Below are 24,650 nucleotides of genomic sequence, written 5' to 3'. Positions count from 1 at the left end.
CCAAACCATTCTGTGAGTCTATGATAAGTAAAGAATTTGACTCTCTTTTAGTTATTTAAACATACAGGTAGAGCAAAGGACTTTGTGGATATTCTTAGCTTAAATATATGAGATTGGTGTCACCTTAATCACAAAAAAAACAGCTGCTCAAGTGGGACAGCCTCTGTAATCAAGGGTAGCAGGATCAGTCCCATAAATCTTTTGTTGGCAATTAAATTTTAAATTTTTCTAAAGGTGTTTTTTAGAGACAATGACAGATTATGTGAGTTAGAAAATTCTAAACCACTAAGTTTTGTTTTTGCTTTCTAAACAGGGCACACTACTGGACCAAGCTTAAATAATGACAAGCTATATAAATTTGCTTACTCTGCTGAAGTGTATGTTGATCAGGTAAAAGCATCACTGAAGAAAAGTGCAGGCTACCGGATTTCTTCTGCTGTGGATGTCAACCTCTTATGGAGAAATCCCGACAATGATGATGACCAGTTGGTCAAAGTTATGGTAATTAATGCCACTAGACAACTTAAAACATACCCAGTCTTCTCTGCATTTATCTAACTCCTAATCTGATCTTGAAGAACTCATTTTCATAAGATGAGCTAAATCTTTTCTTTATCTCTAATCTCATCAACTAAAACCAGCTTCTTCAATAAACTGATGCCTATAGAATAAGACTTCACAAGAATGTATCTTACATTGTAAGACAGAACTTCAGAATAACTCCTATATTTCGAAATGGCTTCATACAGCTTCTATAGGTTCAAACAACTGGTGTGCAGGCACCTACCTGAGGGGCAATAAGTTATCTGAAGTCCTCAGTTCTAGCTGCAAACCATGACATTTGCTTAATATAAACTGGGGTTAGTACTTAGCTTTTTGGGCAGTTTTTCTGCTACTGACTTCCCCAGTGCTGAGTGCTGGTTTCTTTTGAAAACATAGACATAGTAATTATGGAAGATTAATGATCAGAACCAGAAATTAAGAAATAAAAAAGATGTATTAGGTGATTTAGTCTATCCAGCCTACCCCAGGCCAAGGCTACACTGCTCTCTACATGCATTATCTCTGCTTTTACTTTGCTAGATAAGAGATGTTCAAGTTGAAAATGTGAATGAACGTCCAGCTGCTAAAAGCATCTTCAAAGGAAAAAGCACAGAGAAGATCATCAGGAAAGAATATCTGGAAGCTTTACAGAGACCCATGCTTCTTGAGTTAGTCCGTGGAAAAGTAAGACCCTGTCTCTTAAAATTCAATCCCCAAGGAAACCTGAGACCAATCTTCTCTTTCAGGCTTGGAGAATTTACCAATTCACTGTCCTCTCAGTGCTCTTAATATGCCATCATGTCCTATGTTTCTATACAAAATACAACAGTTTAGAACAGACTGTAATTTACCTGTACAAGGGGCCCTACCAGCCCAAGACTCTTGTGCGCTGAGAACATCAAACAGTATCGAAGTGAACAGCAGACTGGAAACAAATATGTGGGTACATGTGCAGATATATACACAACTTCTATGTAAGATTTATGCTGTTGACTTCAGTGAGGCCAGGATTTTGTCCACGGTCTGAAGGGGGAAAAGGAGATACAGTTTGCCATGAAGGAGGTTATACCAAGTCTGCGAGGAACAGTGTTAATCACTTTAAACCCTTAGCAAATACTTTTAACATGTCTGCTTTTCCCACCTCTCTGGCTTGCTTATTTACTTCAGTGTCACCTGCAGTTTTAGTGTTCCCAAGTTAATGAGCTTGTTACTGAAACAGCCTTTCATGTTGTTCCTCTACTGAGAACTGTCTCCAAATATCAGAAGAGAAGGACAGTGAGCAGGCATGTCTCAGTGTGTGCCTGGGTTTTAGAGCTTGCCCTGAGACAGCAACAAAGCACTGTCCTACCACAGGAGCACCAATGTCCAGTTGTAGATCTCAGAGTCCCGGTTTTGCTCAGAAGGTGATTCAAGTAAATCCATCTCCCCCTCTTTTTCCCCTGCAGAGCTGCTCACTTGTCCCCTTGCGCTCAGCCTACTGCTCTGGCCAGGAAGCAGCAAGGATTGAGCCATGGCTGCTCTTGCCTCCTCTCCACGCTCCTTCACCCTCTCCTTGCTTGTTGCATGAGGCCAACAGCCCCACTCTCCCCTCTGCAGCCCGAGCAACGCTTGCAGGTGGGATGTGAGCAGAGGGGCAGGGAGAAAGGAGGAAGGTTGAAGGTCACACTCCCTTTTCTCTTCTGTAGCATGGAGCGAGGGCTGTGACACCTTATCCTGGCAGGATCTTTACCTCCTGCTGTAAATAGGCACTGAGCACGTACTCTGGCCGCCAGCTTAGCCTGCTGAATTGCAGCTGCTATCAGGCCTGCCCAGTAACTTTCAGACTCAGCCTTGTCATCAGTTTTACACAACCTAAAAAACAGGACAGCACTGGCTCCCAACTGTACACATCCCTAAATGAGGACAGAAGTATCAGAAGAGCACGGTGAAAATACATCTGCTCTTAGTACATGAAGCAGTTCACACGCTAAGATTGAGATGTAGTATTAAAAACATGGGGTTTTTCTCAGGAAATAGGGTCTGTGCACGCCTTTTATGATTTCTTTGTGGTGTGATACTTTCATTCCTGGCACAGTGATTTCACTTTCCAGGGTTGCCCTGAGATAACATGCTGATTGTGCTTAGAGTTCCTGAAACAAGTGCACTCTTAAAGCATCTTGAATGCAAAGTGGAGGTGCAAAGTCTTATTACCAGAGGAGAGGCTCAAGCGCAACTGTGAAGTGCAAAGGTTGTGATGTGTTTGACACGTCATTTAGGTGATTCTAACTGTGATTTACCTGTGATTCATTTTGGGGTTTTGTAATCTGTTATTAAAGTGCAACAGATATCATGCATGTGTGGGGAGGGATTATTTGAGGATTATGCAGAAAAATGAGTCACTTGTGAAATTATGTAAAGTTTCCCATTTCCCTCCTAAATTCTCTTTAATTAACAGGCAGGAAAGATGCTCACTGCATACAGCTAAAGCCTGAAACATGTTTGTAGTGTTATTGGCAGGCCCTGCAGACTCTGGAGCTTCCTTAAATAAGGGCAACAGGTCCAAGTTCAGTTTCTCATCAGGAAAAAAATAAGTGTGTTTTTTCTAGGGGGGATCCTCACATTTCCTTTCTCCCTTATCCAGATTTGTGATATACTTGTTTTGTATTCCTACAGGTCAAAAACTTCTACTCATATCAGAATGAACCTGGTTTTACTCAAAACATTAAGAGAGGTCTGGCGAGCCTTTTCCAGCTCCAGCTGCACTCTGGTGCTGCCCGTGAGGTATGGTGCTCTCCTGGCAAGATAATCGTCATCAGAGAAATAGGCAGAGCCTGGGCTATTCTGAAGGTAGACCTGTGGCTCTCACTGACTTCAGAAGGAATGAAGTATGACAGAAATCAGCCCTTTGATGGCGTTTGAGGTTGGGGATGTAAAGACAGCTTTCTGAGTATTTGGTGACACAAGTGAAGTTGCTGCAATTAACATAAAGAATTGGTGAAATCCATTTGATTTAAAATGCTCTTACCAATTCAGCAGAATTTGGTAAAAGACCAGCCTGAAACAGGTCACTATAAAGGAGATTATACTAATTTTTAAAGCCAGTTGATTCCTAAACTCCATTCAGTGGATTAGGCCATTTTAAATCAAGCAGAGTATCCACACAAAATTAGCAATGGTTTAGCCACATCCATTTAACCTGCCTGACATTGTTAAATTTTTACATCTGTCCACAGGAGCAAGGCTGGAATTTAACTCGAATTCATAAGTATAGTGCCAACTGCCTGGTGTTTCCTAACTTTTTTTGTTTAAACAAACATCGTTACTTTCCTTCATGGCCAACTGATGAAAAGTACCCCTGCCTATACAAAGCAGGTCGTTAGAAACACTGATACCTTCAAAAATGGTAAATAAACCCAAACAGTGCAGCACCTTGTGTAAAAGATTCCAACAGTGGAGAAAATGGTTCATCTTTGGAAGGTGTTCCAGGGTCCCAAAGATAAATTCAAGCAATTGTCCTAATCTAACTCTTTTTTCCAAGGTGGACATATCTGGCAAATGCAATACTACTTACCATGTACGGCAAGATCAAGTGACTAAAATAAAAGACCTGGACTCGTGTGAAACAGAAAAACAAGGATTTACCAGCCACAACCAGGTATGATTTCTTTAACAAAATAAAATATTTTCTGCCTCTTTAAAAATATATCCTTAGTACCTATTCCTCATTTTCTCTAAAATCCTTTCTTGCATTATTGCAGCAAGCAAATTCTGCATGTACATTTTGTAGTATTACCAGTAGAAATTTTGAATGTAGTACCCATGGGGAGAGCAGGAAATGGATTCTCCTCTTGTGCAAACCACTTTGGCTCAGCTGACATTAAGTGCAACACACTGATTTTCATAATTTTTGAATCTCATCCGTAATATATTTTTAGTTTCTATGCAGATTAACAGCCCTTTTGCCCTGGCTGTACTGATTTTTTAATCAACGTGGGGCTTCTTTTTCTGTAGAGGAAAACACTATATGCAGTCACAGTCACAGTGACAATTGTAACCTTTTCCCCAGCTGCTAGGTCACAGCATTTATTGTACCAAGTAAATGCTGGGCAAGATGCTGACTCCTGAATGGAGCACTGACAGGCTTGCCTGGAAGGTCAAAGGCTTCCCTAATGCACAGGTGTAATGTAGATGTGCTGTAGAGGTAACTGAACATCAGAACCAGACCTTTCTCAGCTCAGAGAGGAACAAAGGTAGCACATGCTCTGTTAATAAATCAGCTTTTCCTATCCTGTTGTTTATTGATCAGTCCTTTCTCTGGTTTATTTTAAAATTATTTTCAGATTTTAGATGTCAATACAAAAGCCACATCTGCCACAATTTATGTGCTGGAAGATGGTTTCATTAAATCCATTAAGGCAGAAGAAAATTATGCTTTCCTTCTGAATTTCCGACGAAAAACAGGTGCCAAAATAGTTTCAAAGTAAGTTGGGTAATTGATTGTCATTGATAGTAGCAGGACTAGCCATTCAAGTCAGGTTATATGTGATAGTCTTACAGCGTCAAGATCTGAGGCTGTAAACTCTCCAGGTCAGGATTTAGGTCTTTTCTATCCATATGGTACCTAGTCCAACTTTGATTAAGGTCTCTACCATACTGCAAATAATAAAACAATGACATTCATAAGAAATTAAATGGAAACAGCTGGAATTGGCCAGAACATTTTAAGCAACACATTGTAGTTCTGCAGATGTTCTGTTTCTGTGTCCTCTCATTTCTTAAGAAATACTTCCCATGGACCTCCATTTCTAGTATGTGAAAGTTCAGAAGTATAGAAAATGAAATTTGCCTCATAGAGAGGAAACAATAGTGAAACCTAGATCTGTGTTAGACTCCAGACTCTAAAACAATAGAAGTTTGGAGATACTCATATGAGATAAATGATTCAGGCATCTCCTTAGTATTATGATATTAAAAAATACATTCATTCAAAATCTCACTTTCCAGATCTTCTTATGGACAAATATATGAAGTATTTCAGGATTTATATGGTTACTGAAAGCTGTTTACCAGGTGGTATAAATCCATAATTTAGAAAGTCTATTATTTACGTATTTTATGCCACATACCTAGAGCAATAATTCTGCTGGTATCAGAGACTTCTGTCACCTTAAAAAAGCCATAGACTTGCCATGTTCTGAACATTTTAAAATAAATCTTCAATAAGTCTCTGTTCTATATTTTTGGTCTGTGGAGGGGTTTTTTGTTTCCTTTTGCCGTGAATTCTGCATTTCTGGTCTAACAGTTAAGTTCTAACGGTGTCTTCCCTGTATGGATACACAGGCAGAGACTGGAACTGAAGTCAATACAAGCTGGACCTGGTCTGATCGCTGAGAAGCAAGTTGCCAGTGTTGTCAGGAGCTTGGACTCTAGTTACGTCGCCGTGCCACTAGTAGCAGAGACAGTCAAATCCGAATGCAAGAAGTGTCCTTCAGTAAGTAAACACAGGCTCCTTGGATGTCAGGTTGGTTCACGAAGCAGAACAAGTGTGAAAGAAGTTTATGTCCAAGCAGCCCACTAGGAAATGTCTAACACAGCAACACAAAACACTCCTCGGAGTGAGCAGCATGGTACTGATGCACAGGTGTTCCACCACACAAGGGTGTTCTAAGATCTACCTCTAGAAGCCCCAACCTTTTTGCTCTCTTCCAAAGACTGAGTGCAGTATTTCTCAAGACCATCAGAAAATACACCGTCCTTTTATTCAATCTCATCTTTACCAACCTTGAGTTGTCAGGAGCTTATTTCCTCTGGGTAAGGGAGTGAGAAATGACTTTTAAGATGGTTGGCCAGTGTTTCTAAACAATTCTGGCATGGAGGAGCTGAACTGCTCCTAGCAATTAAAGGTAGGCATTCCTTAGGCAGGCTAAACGTTTGTTGGTAATATATCTAGACTATTCTTACTGCCTGACCCTGAAGGAAGTCTTTTATTTAAAAGACTTTATAGGTATTTTGTAAGTATAATTGTATATTTAGTATTCATGGTAAGTCCAATACTGTTCTCATTTTTCCCCTGGAAAAAAAAAAAAACTTATATTTTTATATTTGAGACATCTAAAGACTACTAAGAGCTTGGTACTGTAAATGCATCATTTGTTTTACTGATACTATTAATCATAAACTAATATCAATTCCTACAGTGATTATTAGTGAGCAGTTTTAATGCTATTACCATTGTGGAATGTATTTAGTGGTGAATGGGAACATTAATTTAAAGATAATTATTCTCTATCAGTTTTTTATAAGTAAGATAAGGCTTCTATTCAGCACACATAATTTTAATCCTCCAGAGATACTCCTTATGAGCTCAAACGCTTTACTCTATTGGAACTTGTGCTAGGTATTTGGAAGTAGCATTGCACTGTAATAATTTGTCTTGTCTAATACTTGTTGAGCTGCAGAGAAGATAAAAAAATATGTTAGGGGAAATGAAATAGAAATTATGTTGCATATGTGCTGGAGCAGTTCTGCGCAGCGAACGTCAAGGGATGTTAAACAGAGCAGGGACAGGTGCTTTTTCCCTGACTCTGTGCTGGCCAATTTGTCACTTGGAACCAAGTTTGTCATAATAGTTATAGAGATAATTTCCAGAGCAAGATAACAAACATAGGGTATAATTCCAGAGCACTGCCTGGGGACTGAGCTATGTCATTATAAACCTAATGGTATGATGAGAATAAAGCCCTGATTTCTCACTGCATTTTACAGTAACTGCTATGAAAAGATGGGGTCTATAAACAGAACACTGTCTCCAAAGCAGCAACATAACATTTGGTACTTATATATCATAGTATACATTAATGCCATGCTGACATGGTATGCCCTACGGTTTTGTTTTTAAAACCCTTTTCAATTCATAATAGGACTTATCTTATGAATTTGGTAAAATAACCATTACTATCCCCACTTCACAGATGGCAGCACTAGATTCTGTAAGGTTATGGCCAACATTTACATTTAAATTTAGGCCTAGATTTCTGTGTTTAGACATCATAAAGCATGCTCTTTTCAGAAGATCTCATGGTTCTTACATTTTTTTTAATGCTCATGGTTCCTACAGGAATGGATGCATGCCCCTTTGAAATGGAGGTGGGTTTGCTCTGCCTTGTGCCACCAACCTTTGTAGGTTGGTAAAGCAGCTGTCTGGCACTGACATTCCAAACCAACTCTGCTCAGTTTAGGACCTCTTGATTTGGCTTGAATTTTCCTAGAGTGCCCAAAAGACCTTCTGTCAGAGAGACAGAGATTCATGTCCGAGCTTGGCTGAGCTGCCATGTGGCAGTGCTTCTGTGCCTGAATCCTTGGGGTATTCAATCCAAACTGCCTGACGGTCACATCAGGAGAACGAGGCCCCCCACAAAAGTCAACTGGTTTTTAAAGTCATGGTCACTGTGGGAGACAGCAGTTGAATGGTTAGAGCACCCCCTCTAAAGACTTAGTCTCCACTCTCTTTTGCTAGAGATGGCTCCAGCTCTCATCTCCCGCCTTGCTCGTCTCTAGGGTATGGGCTAAGCTAACTGAGAACAAGCCCACACAGCTGGGCTCTGCACAGGAGAAAGCACAGCATTAATGAGGTTAGAGATTTTGTGCTGGGCTATGGTGCAACTTCAACACGGGAAGCAGAAAGTGCCCCATATGTTTATCCAATTTCAGCTTATAATAGCCACACTGACCTTGGTGCTAAGCACTCATCACCAGTTGAGGTTAACAGACACATCTGTGCCTCAGAACACGAGCTCCTCCCAGCTGGTCATTAATCCTCAGGAAATATCCTATGTCTCAATCATTGTTGCTTAATTACTGTTTGTTACAGTTGATGGAAGTTGCACTCTGTACTCCTGAATGAGGCTTCTATTTGCCCCAGGTTCAAGTGTTGTTATTGCTTAATACAAAAGCCATAAAGAGGGGAAGTATTTTAGTAAAGGTCAAATGCATGCCAGTGTTCTTTCCCTCTTAGGAAAACTGCAGTAAACAGTGCTGCGAAGAACAGCTGATTTTTCACCAAGGAATGTTTGTGATAATTTGAGATAACAGAGGCAAAGGCAAGTGAGAGAGGAAAGGCCAAAATCCCTGCACCAGTTTCTTATGAGAGTGTCTCTGAAAGGACAGGTAGAGGTGCTTTGGTACTGTGTTGGCTCATTCAGGTCAGCAACAGCAACCGCATATGAAGAAGCCAATACCTGTTCTAATATCATCTTATCTATCATTTTGTACAATAACCACAAATCTTAGGCCGGGTTATGAATGAAAAATGGGTATTACTTACGGGACAGTGACTCCTGTTCCACACTAACCACCTACAAAATTACCTTCTTCTAAGAAAATATGATTAATTTGGGAATTAGGAATTGTGCATCTCCCAGTTTAAAAACCCGACTTAGGAGAAAATGGGAACAGAAGGCAAACACTGCGTTCACCAGAAAGCATGGTAAATTTTCAAGAGAAGAGAATTCACCTTATTCCAGTTACGGTATAAATATTAATGTCTTGTTCCAAAATAGATTGCATTTAAGGCAATGTACCTTATCAGGAAAATACTGAAGTGTTGTAAGAGAGACAGCTATAGAAAGGTTTCAAAGATATTTGTGCAGGGATGTCATAAAGTATACAATATTTAGCTAAAGGATCAGCAGTCTATTGTATTTCAACTACTTTGGGCAATAGCTGGCCCACACATCTGCATTAGCAAGTCTGATTTTGAGAACTGAAACCACGATCTGAGAGATTTGACATAATGTGAATTATTTTACAGCTTTCTGAACACTGGCAGAGCATCAGAGAACATATGTATCCTGAAAAACTTTCCAAAGCTGAAGCTGCAAAAAGCTTTTTATCCTTCATTCAGAACATCAGAAAAACTACAAAAGAGGAGATACTGCAGCTTATTAAAAGTGAAAATAAAGAACTTCTGTAAGTCATCATGAACAAGCTTTCAAACAGTTCAAGTTACTTAAAACTGCATAAGTGCAAATTGCGTGCAAACAGATTCAGCACTACTGGTGATGTCCTAGCACTGCAAAAACAGTATTCAGTATCATCTACAGAAAAAGGATTTTTTTGCAAAGCTGTGTTTATTTTTGTAGTATAATATATTTGCACCACACTGCAGCCACCAAGACTGTATTTACAATGCAAGGCAAACATGCTTTGTAGCTTACCCAAAGGTTTTCATCCCAACTGCTTGTTCTGAAACTCTCTGTAACTTGTTCTTGACGTGCCCATTTGTTTCCTTCAAACAGAAATAAAGCAAAGAAGGGGATGGGTCATCCATTAGAGTTAGATGGTTTGTCCATTATCAGAGTTTGGGTTGTGAACAGCATGCACACCTCAACTAGGGAGTTGGAAAGCATTTCTGAGTCCCACCATATAGTCAGGATCTTTCAAACAAATTATAGCTATTATTAATAGAGATAAATCTCGGTAACTCAGGTAGTATAGATGCCTCGTCTCTCGTTGCCATTGCATATGTTTATGCAATATAAAAAAAGTGTTATAAAACACTTTTTTCCATTTACAACCTTGTCTTGTAAACTTCAAGACACTTTGGATAGTTCTGGGTTTTGAATACTTTTTTTGTCCCATATTTGCATAAATTCAAATATTATTATCCATGGATATTAATAATTTCTGTAGTTCATCTGCTATTTTGAGGTGGAAGAATGCAGGAACACAGTTTTTTTTCAATAAGAGTAAAAAAAATTCTGTCTCTTACCTGCAATGAACAGATCTTTCAGCACATTAGCTTCTTTCTTTCCACATTCAGCACAGTCTTTTTGTTATTTTCTAACTCATTACAATGATAAATTAATTTCCACTTCATTGTAGTCCACAGATAGTGGATGCTGTAACCTCCGCTCAGACCCCAGCATCACTGGAGGCCATACTGGAGTTTCTTGACTTTAAGGATGCAAGCACGTCTGTCCTGCAGGAGCGATTCCTCTATGCCTGTGGGTTTGCTTCGCACCCCAGTGAAATGCTCCTGAAATCTTTAACTGTAAGTCAAAGGACAAAACAAATACAACACAGTTAATGCTCTTGAGCCTCATCTCTGACTAAGGCGAAGGGAAGAAGAAACTACTGTTGCTGTTTCCAGTTTTCCTTTCTTTATCCTTTCCACGGTTCCCTTTAAGTGTGACAGTAACATACAGCCTGGAAACAATCAAAATTCATAGGTCCAGACAAAAAGTCTATTTACTTTGTAAAATGTTACCAAATCTCCTACTTCAAAAACAAACATCATTCTGAAGGTAAGCAAAACAATTTGAAGATTAAAAGCTTTTTCAAAGTCCTGTAACCATTTAATTTATTTTTTTTTTTAAACATAGCTTCAAAATCAATCTACTATTTGAGACACTGAATGTAACTCAAGGGGAAAATGGCAGTCAGTTTTTATATGTAATGATAGAACAGTGCTCTGCTTAGCCTGAGCCTGGGCTGTTGTGGTCATCACTGCCTTTGCATTGCACTAATATTCCCAAGAAACGGGAACTAAAGCCCACTAAAGACTCTGGTTCATCATATTTAGACAGAGACTAATAGCATTGCTTTCGCGTAACAGGCTACATTCAAGGGTGATATTGCGAATGAAGAAATCAGAGAAACCCTTGTCATTGTCATGGGAGCGGTCATCAGAAAGCTGTGCGACAGAGAAGGCTGCAAGCTCCCGGTGAGTATTTGCTGTTTGCTGGTGGCCAGATTCTGGGCTGCAACACACGGGAATGATCCCTGCTGATGTTACTGGGAGAACATGAGAGACAGGGGCAGTATATTCCCCCCCGGTTTAAAATAAGTCCATAAACACCTATGTTTGATAGATTTATTTTTTTTTAACTAATGACATCTACTTTGTCATCTTTATGCTTTAATCTGGCATCTTCTGATTTCTGTGGATTTCTCCCAACTTGCCCTTGTTTGACAGAATTTTTTCTCACTGCTTGTTCTGTCAGCAGGAGTACTTGTGCTCAGTTGCCCAATAGCTTTGCATGTTCTCAGAGAAACACTGGAGGACTCAGGATCTATTTAATATTTGGAGTCACCTTAGGTTATTTCAGCTCTGTGAAGAAAATTCATTGGTCCAAGTACTCAGCTGTGCCCCTAGAACAACCCAGGAGGAAGGCTGTCACCCTGACCATGGACTGAGTAGATGCTGGTGACAGAGGATGAGGTTGATCAGACAAGCTGAAAAGACACAGAGCATCTGAAAGGCCGTTAGGATTCCCTTTTTCCTTCCCCTGTGAATTGCCAGGCACTCTTGTAACATTACATTAACTAAAGAACACTTCCCTTGTCTTTTTTTGGGGGGACATGTTGGCCCCACAAGTAAGATCTCTGAATCAGGGCAGGAGCAGCTGGCAAATGATAAATCTCCAGCCCAGGTGTCACCGTGGTTATAGCCACATTGGTTACACTTGAAGGAAGCCATCGACATACAGTTTGCAAATGACACCTTTGCTAACCCTGTGCAATGATGCCTTGAAACAAAAACATGCTGGAACTCAGCCCTGCCCCTCCTACTTGGGGGGGGAGGAAGGTGAGTTTGTGATCACTATTTAAACATGCTGTTTATTTTCTTTAGGCTGTTGTGGAAGCCAAAAGGCTGATTCTAAATAGACTGGAGAAGGCTACGAAAGATGACAATGTCAGGATGTACCTGCTGGCACTGAAGAACGCACTCCTTCCCGAAGCAATTCCACTGCTTCTGAAGTATGCCGAGTCAGAAGAAGGGGCCATCAGCAATGTGGCTGCCACCGCCTTACAGAGATACGATCCTTTTTTTCTCACCAAAGAGGTAAGAAATATACTGCCCAAGAAATAAAAGTGTAAGAGACTGTATTAAACATAAAGTATAAATTAAAAGAGATTGTCAGTCCCATTCTTTTTAAAGATGCCCGATGTATGTTTTTTCTTCCTCTGGAAAGTTATGCACACTTCAGTTCTGGCCAGAAACCTCTATACACTCCTGCTTGCCAAACCTCAGCTCCCTGTTTGTCAGTGCTAGTCAGCCTTTGGCTCCAGAGTCACACACAGCCATCGAAGGTGACAGGCAGTCTGCAAGGAAAACTAGGCTCCCTTTGCAAGAGCACTGCCTGCTCTGGGATGTGCAGGAGACATCAGGAACACACGGGCACCTGTGTAACCCCTGTTTTTTCTTGCGCTTTCTCATTGCTGGGGACACATGAAGGAAGAGAAGGGTAAAATAGCTGCATCTTACCTTGCAGTCTCCAAGAGTAAGAGAAGACACACAAAGTAGTGGAACATGATGTCCTGCCTCTGCTGCATTACCCTGAGGCCCATTTCACACCTACTGCTGGCAGCTGTGACTGAGGCTGTCGCTGTCTCTGCAGTGAACGTGCTGGAGGCTGTTCTGTCACTGGGGCTACATGGCTCTCCATGGGCTTTTCTATAACAAAGATGTGTCACAACCTTCTCAGGGACACGAAGCCACCACAGGCACTATCCAGAAAATTAAAATTGAAAGATTATTATTTTTTTTATATACATCTTCCCTCAGCAGTCAAGGAAATCTCTCTCTTGATCTTATCACTGACACCGTATTTTGATCTCAGTGCTCTGACTTATTTACAGGCCCACTGTGAAAATCAGCACGGAAGGCTGCATTTGGACTGTGGCTGAGGGAGCATAACTGATGCCCCACTTGCACATGTGGTGACTGAGCTATACATGTCTCCTACATTCCAAAAGGACCATGAAAAACAGGGTGCTGAAAATATATTCTTAGGTATTAGCCTTAGATATGGAGCTAGCTTAAGCTGATATTATAAACAAGATTCCAAGCTGTGCTTTGCCTCGTCATCTATGTGAGCACTGACTGAATAATCTGTTTCCTGACCAGGTGAAGGAAACAATGAACAGGATATACCACCAGAATCGTAAAGTCCATGAAAAGACAGTGCGAACCACTGCAGCTGCTATCATCTTAAACAGTAACCCATCCTACATGGAAGTGAAAAACATCCTGCTCTCCATTGGCGAACTGCCTCTGGAAATGAACAAGTACATGCTCTCCATGATCCAAGATATACTTCGTTTTGAAATGCCTTCAAGGTACATTATATTAAATATAAATAAATACAGATCATCCTTACTGCTTTGCAGAAACCCAAAGAATACACAGGTTCTCATTAATTACTCCTGTAAAATTTAAGGAGAGTATAAAAGGATGCCTGATTTTTGTGGCACTTTTAAGTATTGATATTTCAGAATAAATCTCTGCATTTCACTGACACTCATTTAATAGCTAGTCACATTTTCAGATGTACAAATAAGAATTAGGCATCTAAATTGCAATACTGTAAGAATGTCATCTGTAGGTCTTGATTCTCTCAGAGGGGCCCTTGCTTTTATATTTGACCCTCTCTCAAATTTGATATTTCTACAGAACAGTAATACATATGGTACTGTAACACTTTTGTACCTCTGTTTTTTTGTTTGTTTGTTTGCTTGTTTTGAAATACCACAGCAATACAATTCGGAAAGTTCTGAAGGACATGCGTGCTCATAACTACGATCGCTTCTCCAAGATGGGCTCTTCCTCTGCCTACTCTGGCTATATTACACGTATGTAACCATGAACCTGCCTTTTAACCCTTTTCGTATTCCCAAACATTTGATTAATCCACTAGTTTAGTCACAGGCACCTTCTTTCTTTTTTAATTCAGGTGGGCGTGATGTATCATCCACATACAGCCTTGACATCCTCTATTCAGGCTCTGGCATTTTAAGGAGGAGTAACATGAACATCCATATGTTCGACAGAAATGCTGAACTTCATGCCAGCCAGGTAACTCCTGCACTGTACATAAAACTAAGCCAGTATGTCATCCTCTTCTTATAGCTTCTGCATCAATCCAGCTAATGTTTAAGACCATAGGGGTTTGCTGTAGCACTGGGCGGAGAACAAACTGACAACGGGGGAAAAAGAAACCCACAACAGCCAGTGAGGCACGTGTTTGCCCTAACCAAAAGACAGGTGCTTTGTTCTGGATCATATATTGAGTCCTGTCTCTGGTTAAAGCCTATTCTGTTTATCTGATATAATCAGTAAAATCTTTGCGAGTTTGTAAAATCAAGTCCTGTTTTGGGTGTAACCCAGAATGGCAATAAAAGGAGTAGATGAAATATATGAATCAAAGAGATTTAAATGAGAGGCCTCTGTTTTGGCCTTTTCTTAATGTTGGCAACTACCTTCATTATTATAATCTTCATAAATTTCTGCAGGACAAAAATTGTGCAGTGGAACATCTTTGCGTTTTCTTCCCAAATGCCTGTGGAAAATAGTCACATGAATAAAGGAAAAATTGTTTGAAAGAAAAGTAGACTTATGATTGTGAGCTGCATGTGGGCAAATTCTGCCTGCATCTAAAGGAAAAAAAAACATGTAATGAGATTATTTTATTTTCAATTTTTCTAGCTGCTCTACCCAGTTCCCTTAAGTCTTAAGCTCTTACTTTTTTATCTACAACTACACAAATTAGAGTTAGGCTATTACACATTAAGAAAATGTGCAGGGTTGTTAACAGCCTGGGTCAGGCAGAGTTTTTTCATTGATTCTGTGTCACTGTTGCTTCTTAGGTGGTGATTGAAGCTCAAGGTCTGGAGTCCATCATAGCTGCAACTCCTGATGAAGGCGAGGAAAACCTGGACTCCTTTGCTGGCATGTCAGCCATTCTGTTCGATGTCCAGCTCAGGCCAGTTACATTTTTCCAAGGGTACGGTGATTTAATGTCTAAAATGTTCTCAGCAACTGGAGATCCCATTAACGTGGTGAAAGGACTTATCCTCCTGACAGATTACTCACAGGTACTAATAGCATACTGTTTGCTTCTTTTTTTGTCTCTTAAGCACAGATGCTCCCTCCCCCACACTGTTATTGTAGGACATCTTATTTTCTCTCTTTCCAATGCTGATAAACATGATCAATGTTACATAGGCTTCTCTTACTGTGGGAGCAATAGAAAAGTCACAAGTATTAAATAACAGAATGAAATAACAGAATGAAATTACATGAAAAGCAATCTAGAACAACAGCGAGAACACACATCATTCTAGAAAACAAAGTAACACTGCATACAAGTAAAACCAACTGAGTTTCCTGTAGAAAACTCATATTGCTATCAGCGATGGCCTCCCCTCCCACGGTTTCTTGTCATACAGTGTTGGCCCACATAGCCACCTAAGTTTTCCTCTTCATGAGTTGTCCAGAGACCTCACATCCAACGAACCAATAACTGTCAGGTCCTGAATGAACGCATCACTGGTACTCAAAATTTTCCAGATACCTAACCTTCAAGGAACAGTACTAAGACACCCGAATTTCAAGTACTTATTCCTAGGCAAAACCAAGAATTAAAATGGGGATTATACAGTTTTTATGCACCTGTCACCCTAAAGAGTCTGTTAATTTTATGCTTAAATATAGACTCATACACAAATATACATGGCTATATTATGTATTATTGGAGGACAAAAAATCTAGACATCTCTCTAGAAGTGCAGGGCCAGCATTTGGTTTGATATTTTCATTCTTCCCAAGTAGGGATCTCCTTGTAGATGTAACAGCAGCACTCAAGTCATGAAACATCTGCAGGCTCAGACTTCACTTTTTACTTTTCCCCTTTAACTCTTGGCAAAAGAAAAATCCAAAAGCAGGCGATGAGAAAATGCACTCTGGTCAAAATTACACAGAAATACACATGACAGCTGTCCCCATCCTGAACCCAGCTCAGCCCCTTTATAATGGTGTTAGGAGTCTAGAGGGCTTCCCATGTAGCACACAAATTGGCGAACTAAAGCTCATTCCAACAATGCTTTACAGTTCACACACAGATTATGAGCAAAAACTTTACCATGACCTATTTAACAAACCGACTTCAGAGGTGAGAAAGATAATCATGTCCAGCCCTGAGCATCCGAGCATGGTGTTTACAGAACTAAATATTTCCAACTGCTGTGCATGCACCAAGCTCCATACATACCCTGGCCAAGTCAGCTGGCTGGGCACCCCGAGAGCTCTGCCAGCCAGCAGACTCTCCACTCCTCGTCTTTGGAGAACCTCACAAAAATCTGGGGCACAGCAGAGCTGGGACTGTGTGACATTTTTAACAATATCGGGTGTAATATTTCTTGGTCAGTCCATGACTCTCTGGAAGCCTGGGCAGCACTGTGCTGAGGTGGGGTCCCACTCTGCTTTCTCTCTTGGGTTGCCACTGGCACAGTTTCTGCCTAAGCTCTTTGGGACTCGAGCAGTGGACACAACCAGAAGTGAGTGTTCGCAACCAAAAAGGCACTTTTTCTCTAGTCCCCACAAAGGCAAAGTTGTTTAAAGCACTGTTGAACATGTCTTGAGGCTGAGCTGCATTTTAAACGCAGCACATCTTCCTTAGAAAGGTTTTACAGCCACATTCCAGGTCAGCAGCAACGTCAACATGGTTCGGGCACTTCCACATAACCCAATTAAGCTTCATTAGAAATGCTTTCACCTGTCATGTTCCTGAACTGTGATTACAACTGAAATCAATCAGAAAATGCTGTCAGAAATGAAGTGTAAGTGGTGTAACACTGGAACGGAGGAAAAACAGTGCAAGAGAGCCATCATTAATCTAGCTGCCTGATAGCTGAGTGCTACCTTCACTTTCTCTGGCCAGCATGGGCCTGCCTTGCCCAGAACATAAGCCCCTTTACAAATTCTTCCTGCAGACAACCAAGCCAAATGGGGATTTATCTTCTTTCAAAGAGGAAAACCAGGCATGGGAAACAGTGCCCATTCTGTGATACCAAAAGGCAGTGTGCCACAGCTGGCCACAGTGTGATCTCAGAGCAGGCGAAAAATGTGAGATGCAGGCAGCACAGCTGAGATCGAACACCCAAAGGATGCCTTGGAAGCCAAGGCTGGAACTTAAAAACGAGGCAACTGATTTGTCAGAAAAGAACTTGTGTAATATTTGGGTTGCAATTGTTGCATCGGTGTTGCCTTTTGAGAAAAAAGTTTTTTTGAGAAAAAGTTTTGAAAAATGTTGAGAAAAATGATTTAAAAATATTAGTGAAGTTCTGCTCCCCTGTAGCTGTTTCTAAGGATCATTTTGCATAGAAAGACCAAAACTGAGTTGCACTCAGAGCGCTGTCAAATCTGCTAGCTAACAGTCCCCCTGGAAAATGGCTTCCTTTCATTAACTTTACAACTGCAGTAATCACAACAGGCAAATTTTAGAGAGGTGATTTGCTTCTAAAGCATACGCTCCCACCCACCATCTGTAACATCTTTTCTCACATAACTCCGTGAGCTGAAATCAGGGTGTATTTTACAGCCATTGCAGATCTCACTGTGCTGTCTGAAGGCTAAGAATAAACCATCCAGACATTATAATTCACTCTATAAAATAAACAGAACTCATAAAACTCTTTTTGAGACTCCCAAGTCACCTGTGTTAAAGTTCAGTAGTGTTAGTATTTCTCCTAGGCAACACACCTGCCAGGAGCACAGAGAAATTAAATACTGTATTAATAGGGCAGAGAAACCATTTGAAAGCCAGAGCCCAGTGGAAGATGGCCAGTTCCCAAAGAAGTGCCCGTTCCAGCCCTCTCTGCCTTGCATTACAGTACTACTGTCAGTGCAGTACAGAAATAAACTTTTTTTTTTTAATTGAAACCTACCACGTTTTAGCATTTTAAACAGTAACAAACTACTGATTCTGATCTTTTGGATCACAGTTTCCACTGCAAATGACATACAAAGCTTAAAATAGGAAGGGAAAGGAAAATACTGCTTCTGAGGAGGCTGGGTCCCTGTGATTTACACCTCCCACCAGCCTGGGTTGGATTTGCACAGGAGGCAAAGGACAGCACCGAGCTCTAAATAAGGAACTAGATGAGCTGGCAAAACACAAGACAAGGACTCCTTAGCTTCTCTCCCGGTTTCAGTGACAACCTGACTGAATTCTAGGTAGCCTTTAAAGCCTTAAACCATGCAGGCATTGCAAACCAAGCGTACTCTAATATTAGGTGCAATTTGACAATGCATCTAAAAATATCTGCTCGTCTGCTTGTGGGTATGTGTCTCTGCCAGAGTGTGTACTGTTACCTCCTCACTCCTTAGCTGCTACCCGCCACTTAAGTGCCAAATAAAAGCAAAGTAAAATAAAGTCAAACAAGCTTTATTTCCACATCTAAACAGACTGACAAGGAAAGTATTCCCTGCCCCATTGCAGTCAGTAGAAAAACTCCCTTTGATTTCAAAAAGATCCCAGTTCCAACCTGTGATTTTTACTTGGGTGACAATAAGAAATCAGAGCGTGGTATGACCACATTTGCAGGGGACATGCTGGATTTATAAACCCCAGCCAGCCCACTGCATTCTGACATTAAATCTCAAGCCCACTCCAGCAGCAACTGACTGCCAAGCTGGTTCTGGCAATGAATCGTTTCAGGGATTATTTATTTACCTTAAAAGGTGAAGTAACCGTAAACAGCCACCAGAATTATCCAAGTCCTCAATTACAGCAGGAAAACTTTAATGCTCTAAATAAAAAAACATCCTAAATGTTGCTCTTTGCTATAGGGATTAGGAAGCCAGACTGCCTCTGTTTGCTTCTTTCTTAAATCTTCGGACAGCATTGCTGAAACCGTTGGGCTACTGAATAGCTAAGATTCTCTTCTTTGAATCTTTTCTAAGAGAAAGACTTTTCTTTTTCTAAGAGAGAGACTTCTAAGGTGCCTGGATATCAAAAGTGGGGAGGAAATTTGGTATTCGCACCTCCTAGAAATGCCTGCAGCATTACAGGTGCTGAGAATACCACAGGCACAGAAACCCTGCAGGGAGGGGACAAAACCAGCTGGGAGAGAGAAGGAAGCATCCTGTACAGGAGGGACATGATCGAAATAAACTTTTCCCAAATTAATGGTTCTTTTAAATCAGCAAATTAATCCACAAGTGCTTAGGGAAGCAGGACAACTATATAAAGGAAGTTAGATTGCCAAGCTGAGTGAACCTTCAAACCTTGGCTGTGTGTCAAAACTTAAAAGTAATGAGCTGCCACGACCCTGAGCTATATTACCACTTCCGAAACGGACTCCACGCGATGCATTTCCAGTCCAGCCGCAGAGGTTTCAGGAAGCCATGAGCACACTTGATGGCTAATGGAAAATGCATTAAATGCAAATTCACGGTGGCCATTAAAGTGCATTAGTTTACGGGTTTGGCCACCCAGCCACTGGTGATGGAATTCCTGCCGTACGGTGGGTTCAGACCATGACTGCTTGCAGCACTTTGCATCCCGCTGCCAGGACAGGGCTGCCCTCGAGTGTGCTGGAGAAGCCCCGGGGCACTGCCCCATTGCTGGGGCTCCAGGGAGGAGTTTAATCTGACTCAGCTGGGCTGCCAGCAGAGCCTCCGGGAGGCTGGGGTGGTGACTCCTGGAGACAGAGGATGTGATATTCCTTGCAGAGATGCTCCTTGCGGCAATTATGCCAGGGGGCATGCAGGGGAGAGGGGAAGGAGGCAAAGCACCTTTCCGTAGCCTCGTTCCATTTTCTAGGGAGGGAGAACATCGGGGTGTTGTGTCCATGCTTTTAGGAAAGCCCTCTGTCCCTTTTTGTTCCTGCAAAATGGCAAGTGGTGTGATTGCAGTGTAAAAGGGAATACGGGAACCACGGAGGTGTGCAGTCAGTAACGGGGGGTTACCTTTACCTCCAGGAGATCCAACTGCAATCTGGGCCGAGGGCCAGCACAGAGTTCCTGGGTGGCCTGGCCATCGACATCTCTGGAGGGATGGAGTTCAGCCTGTGGTACAGGGAATCCAAAACCAACATCAAGATCCGGTGAGATACTTCCTGTGCGCGCTGTAGCTGTAGAGAGCTCAGGCTCCTGAGCCCCGGTAGTCCCAATGAGAAGAATTTAAATACAAAAGACCTTGCAGATGAATTAAATAACAGCACATGGGAGAATGTTTGTACTTTTCCTTTCCACCTGGGTAATACCAGTTCACACTGGTCTTACCTGACTTTATACACCTTTACCTGAAGAAGAGGCTCTACTGAGGGCAGCTTTTATCTGCAGATGGGAGGACTGTTTGCAATTTAATTTCCTCTTTCTTGATGTGTTTTGAATTAACTGTAATGCCTGAATTGATTTGCAGGGTAGCCATGTTTGTAGCTGGTAACTCTGAGGTGGATTCCTTCTTTGTAAAAACCGGGATGGAAAACACTTTGGAAGTGGAAACAACCTTAGACTTCATCTCCACGGTGCAGTTTTCCCAGTACCCATTTTTAGTCTGTATGCAGATGGAAAGAGCCGAGTCTCCATTCAGGTAAGACACAAGAGCACATAATTTATGAGGCATCATTCTAGCCAGATGCTGAATCTCAAACTTTTGGTGCTCTCAGCCACCAGAGATTAGCAACAGAGGCTAAATTTCAGCCTAACACAACAAGGTGCAGCGTTGTGCACACCGAACTCTCTGCTAACCCATTCTTCCCTGTCCCTCACCTGGGAAATCCAGAAAGGACCTTTTTGAAGACCACAACTTTCTCTGAATATGCACTTTAGTCCCATTTTCTAATTTGTTTTGGCAAGTGAACTAGCAGAAGTGGCAGGACACTCCCCTCTTGTACGATCAGTTCTGATGGTGACCTGAGACTTTGCCAGCAGCAGTTCTCTATTCCACTGTTGAGAGATGAAGTGCATAGCCATAAACTAGCTGAAGTTGAATGTTTTCTTCATCATCTGCTACTTACAAGTGTTGGCAAAAGTACCCGGTGTGTTAAATTCTTGCAGCTGTTGTGTTCTGTCATATTTTATTAAGGCACCAACTTTCTTGAAAGCTATACAACTGTGCAGTAAGGTAAAAAAGATGCTTTCCAGTAGCCCAAGAGTAGGAATTGCATTGCCATGTGAGAGGCTGGGTTTGTTCCTCCCTCCTAATCCCTATTTGCTAAGACCTCAAGGCGATAACATTTGCAGAGCCTGTGCCAGATTTCCATTCAGGCTTTTCTGATACAAAAGATGGTAAGCCTGAGAGGAATTAAAGAACTCAAGGAAATCCTAAGAAAATGGTATCTGTTACTCTGCAGAAATCTTCCGATTACACCTACACATGGCAGAAGCGTCATCTGGTCTCTGCGTAAAGCGTTTATCTCTAGCCTCACCTACAGGCTACAGATTTTGTATAAATTTGCTAAAGATGGCCCACTACCTTGTGTCTTTACAGGCGTTACATGACCAAATATGAAAGTCTCCCATCTGGCAGACGGTACACCGCCAAGAGAGGAAAAGCAGAACTGTTGGCAGGTAACGAATACCCTCTCCATCAAGAAAACTCCAACATGTGCAGGAAGGTTTTCAGCACAAAGTCTGAGTCCTCCAGCAACTGGTTTTGAATCGGGCACCTGAGCTTTTCCTTTCCTGAGCCCACGCTCCCGTGATGACTTAGGCTTGTACGTACCATACTAACGTGGAGCTTGGTCTTGCACTGCTGCAGTTGATGGGAAATTTGCCATTGATTTCAACGGGCCAGGATCGAACTCTCAGTGCGTGCACAGTGTTTACATATTAACCTGTATTTAAGACTTTTGTAAAAAAAAAAAAAAAAAAAAGCTAAGGCAAATGAAGACCAATTTGGTAGTATTCCATGCACTCCCTTAAGGGTGGTGCTAAGTTCTTTATTTTTCTTTTTTGTGCCAAAAGCAAATATAATCCCTCCTTTTTGTTTCTTGGGGAATACAGAAGTTCATGTTTTTGACGTGCAGTAAGAAGAATTATGAGGTATAAAGAATGATTATTTATGAATATATTTCAAACTATTGAGGTGTTTTAGGCCTATGACCAATCCTCATTCAAATATTCCAGTACAATTAACATCTAAATGAGACCATGAATTCCTGCTTACTCGGTGTTGCCTGTTTACAAAAGCAGGTTTTATTTTACATGATTTTAAAGGATTTTCCCTTTTTTTAAGCAGTCAGAGCTTGATTACTGTTATTATTTATCTTTTGAGGTTTTTTATTAACTGCTATAGTTAAATACAATTGATTAAAAATGTGGGGTAACATTTCCAGAAGTACTTATGGTTGCCTTAATTCTGTTCCCATTGAAATCAATGGTATAATTTCTGTAGTTATAACCAGGAGCAGAGTTAAGCCAACACTGGTTGCTCTTCAAGGTTGTGTCCTGAAAATTTGTGTCCCTGTGTGTAATCAAGGCAGGTGTATTTCCAAAAATGAGCACCCACAAAGGCAATTCTGAACTATAATGAAGGAAAAGGTCCTGAAACAAATCCATTTTGAACACACAGTTAGCAAAGCCTGTGCAGAGCCAGAACATTTTCTTCTAGGTAAGTTAGGCTCATATTTAAATGCAAAAAAGCAATCACCACTCATACAAGTCCTCCAATTAAAATGACATATCTTTTTGCTCGTTCAATCAACGTCTTCATAGGAACTGCATTTAAAAAAATGTGTTTTACATTTACAACAGCATTGCAGGTTAAGAATGAATATACCTCATCTGAGCACAGCTGATCTTTGACATGATCCATCTGATTTAATTTTTATAGACAAGGTGGGTGAATGCTGGTCACAAAAAAGTAACATAAAAAGACAGGAACAATTGGGTTTAAAAAAAAAAAAAAAAAAAAAAAAAAAAAAACAACACTAAAACCAGACAGGAAAAAACCATAGATTGTCATGAAAAAAAATGTATTACAAGAATTTAAAAAATTTCCAAATTCTTTTGTGTTGTAAAAAACCAAGAGTGCAGAAATCTGCAAAAATCAAGCTATCAACGGGATGAAACAGTCTGCTTGTTGTCTTTCCTGAAAATGCTGACACACTTCTTGTCAAAGCATGAATAAAACAGGTAAAAATACAGCGTGAGAAAACTGTTCTGTTTTCAGTCTTGCATTTTGTCCATTTCCTTCTGGGTTGGGAAAGCCTCTTGTTGGGGAAGGAATGCTGTTGATGGGGGCAAGAGGAACCATTTCATTCACCACCACATAGAACCAATGATGCGAGTTGAACACCTGCTTGTCCTGGGCTCCCCTCTGGTTAGAAGACAGTGGTGTCTCCAGAGAGCAGTGGACACCCCACGCGGGATGCGCAGCATTCTGGGGGTGCCTGCCCAAATCCTCCACCCCGAGGAGAGGTCAAACCTCCCCTCCTTCCTCTCCCCTTTCTTTCAGCAAGGCTCCCCCAAAGCTGTCTCTTCTCCTCACTATCCACGCTCAAAGTCTGCATCCTCTGTTTTGTAGACACTAATACCTCCACTACTTTTTTGGAACGGAAACTGAGGACAAGCTTTTACATTTGTTACTACTACTTGCTATTTGTGTCCTAGAAAACAAAAATAAGATCAGAGCTAAGTATTCACACACCTAGAAAGAGGCAGTCTCCTCCTGCAGTGATCTGACACCCCAAATATAGAAGCTGTACAAAGAGTGGCACAAAGAAACCGCTATCATTGCTATTCTGCCTGTAAGAGAATTGAGATAGCGAGAGATGTCAACCTCAGCACCACATCCTAATTTGCATCAACAGTCTGCCAGGCTCGCCCAGGACTTTGCAACCCAAAATCAGAAGAAAAAGGTTCTAGATAACGCAATTAGTGTCTGTATTGTCAGTGTCTGGTATCAGGAGTCCCACAGCAAGGCTTACCCCTTCTCAAATTTACCAAGTCTAAGAACCTTCTGAATGTACACTTGTTAAGGGGGCCCTTTTGGCATGTAAAAATAATGTAACACTGCTGCTCACTTTTAAAAATGCATAACATAAAATATTTTCCTATTACAAAAGATAATCTGGCTATTGCCAAGTATCTGGCCAACACCACCGGGTGTGCTTCTCTTTCAGGTGAAACACACCGGGCTGTTTAACAGAAATCTCTCGAGTCTCACAGAGACACTGATCCGAGTCTTTTGCTTTTTTATTTCCTCCTCAAGCCTTGGCACAGCCTGTTGAGGACAATTGTGTGCCCATCTGCACTGCTGAAAACCAGTCTTTCAGATTGGGACAACCAGCCTGTAAAGGCAAATTTTGGGACTTTCACTGCTTTGATCACATCCCTT

At 41.2% G+C, this 24,650-nt stretch overlaps 1 protein-coding gene across 1 annotated transcript; it reads left to right on the top strand.

Annotated features, from left to right (window-relative positions):
• Window positions 1-234: 234 nt before the first annotated feature.
• Window positions 235-22,215, top strand: MTTP (microsomal triglyceride transfer protein; the record flags this gene model as incomplete). The annotated part of the gene is given in 17 exon segments (XM_010079283.1): window positions 235-501; window positions 1,084-1,227; window positions 3,196-3,303; window positions 4,061-4,177; window positions 4,863-5,002; window positions 5,863-6,013; window positions 9,332-9,489; window positions 10,405-10,573; window positions 11,138-11,245; window positions 12,155-12,367; window positions 13,433-13,644; window positions 14,060-14,157; window positions 14,259-14,380; window positions 15,172-15,399; window positions 20,288-20,412; window positions 20,730-20,900; window positions 21,801-22,215. Coding segments are annotated over 17 exon segments (2,700 nt in total), but the record flags the coding sequence as incomplete, so codon positions are not given.
• Between the last annotated feature and the right edge of the window lie 2,435 nt (window positions 22,216-24,650).

This window comes from Pterocles gutturalis, unplaced genomic scaffold (assembly GCF_000699245.1).
Source record: "Pterocles gutturalis isolate BGI_N339 unplaced genomic scaffold, ASM69924v1 Scaffold49283, whole genome shotgun sequence".
Taxonomy (NCBI): domain Eukaryota; kingdom Metazoa; phylum Chordata; class Aves; order Pterocliformes; family Pteroclidae; genus Pterocles; species Pterocles gutturalis.
The sequence above is the reverse complement of the archived record's forward strand: the minus strand, read 5'-3'. Positions and strand labels throughout refer to the sequence as shown.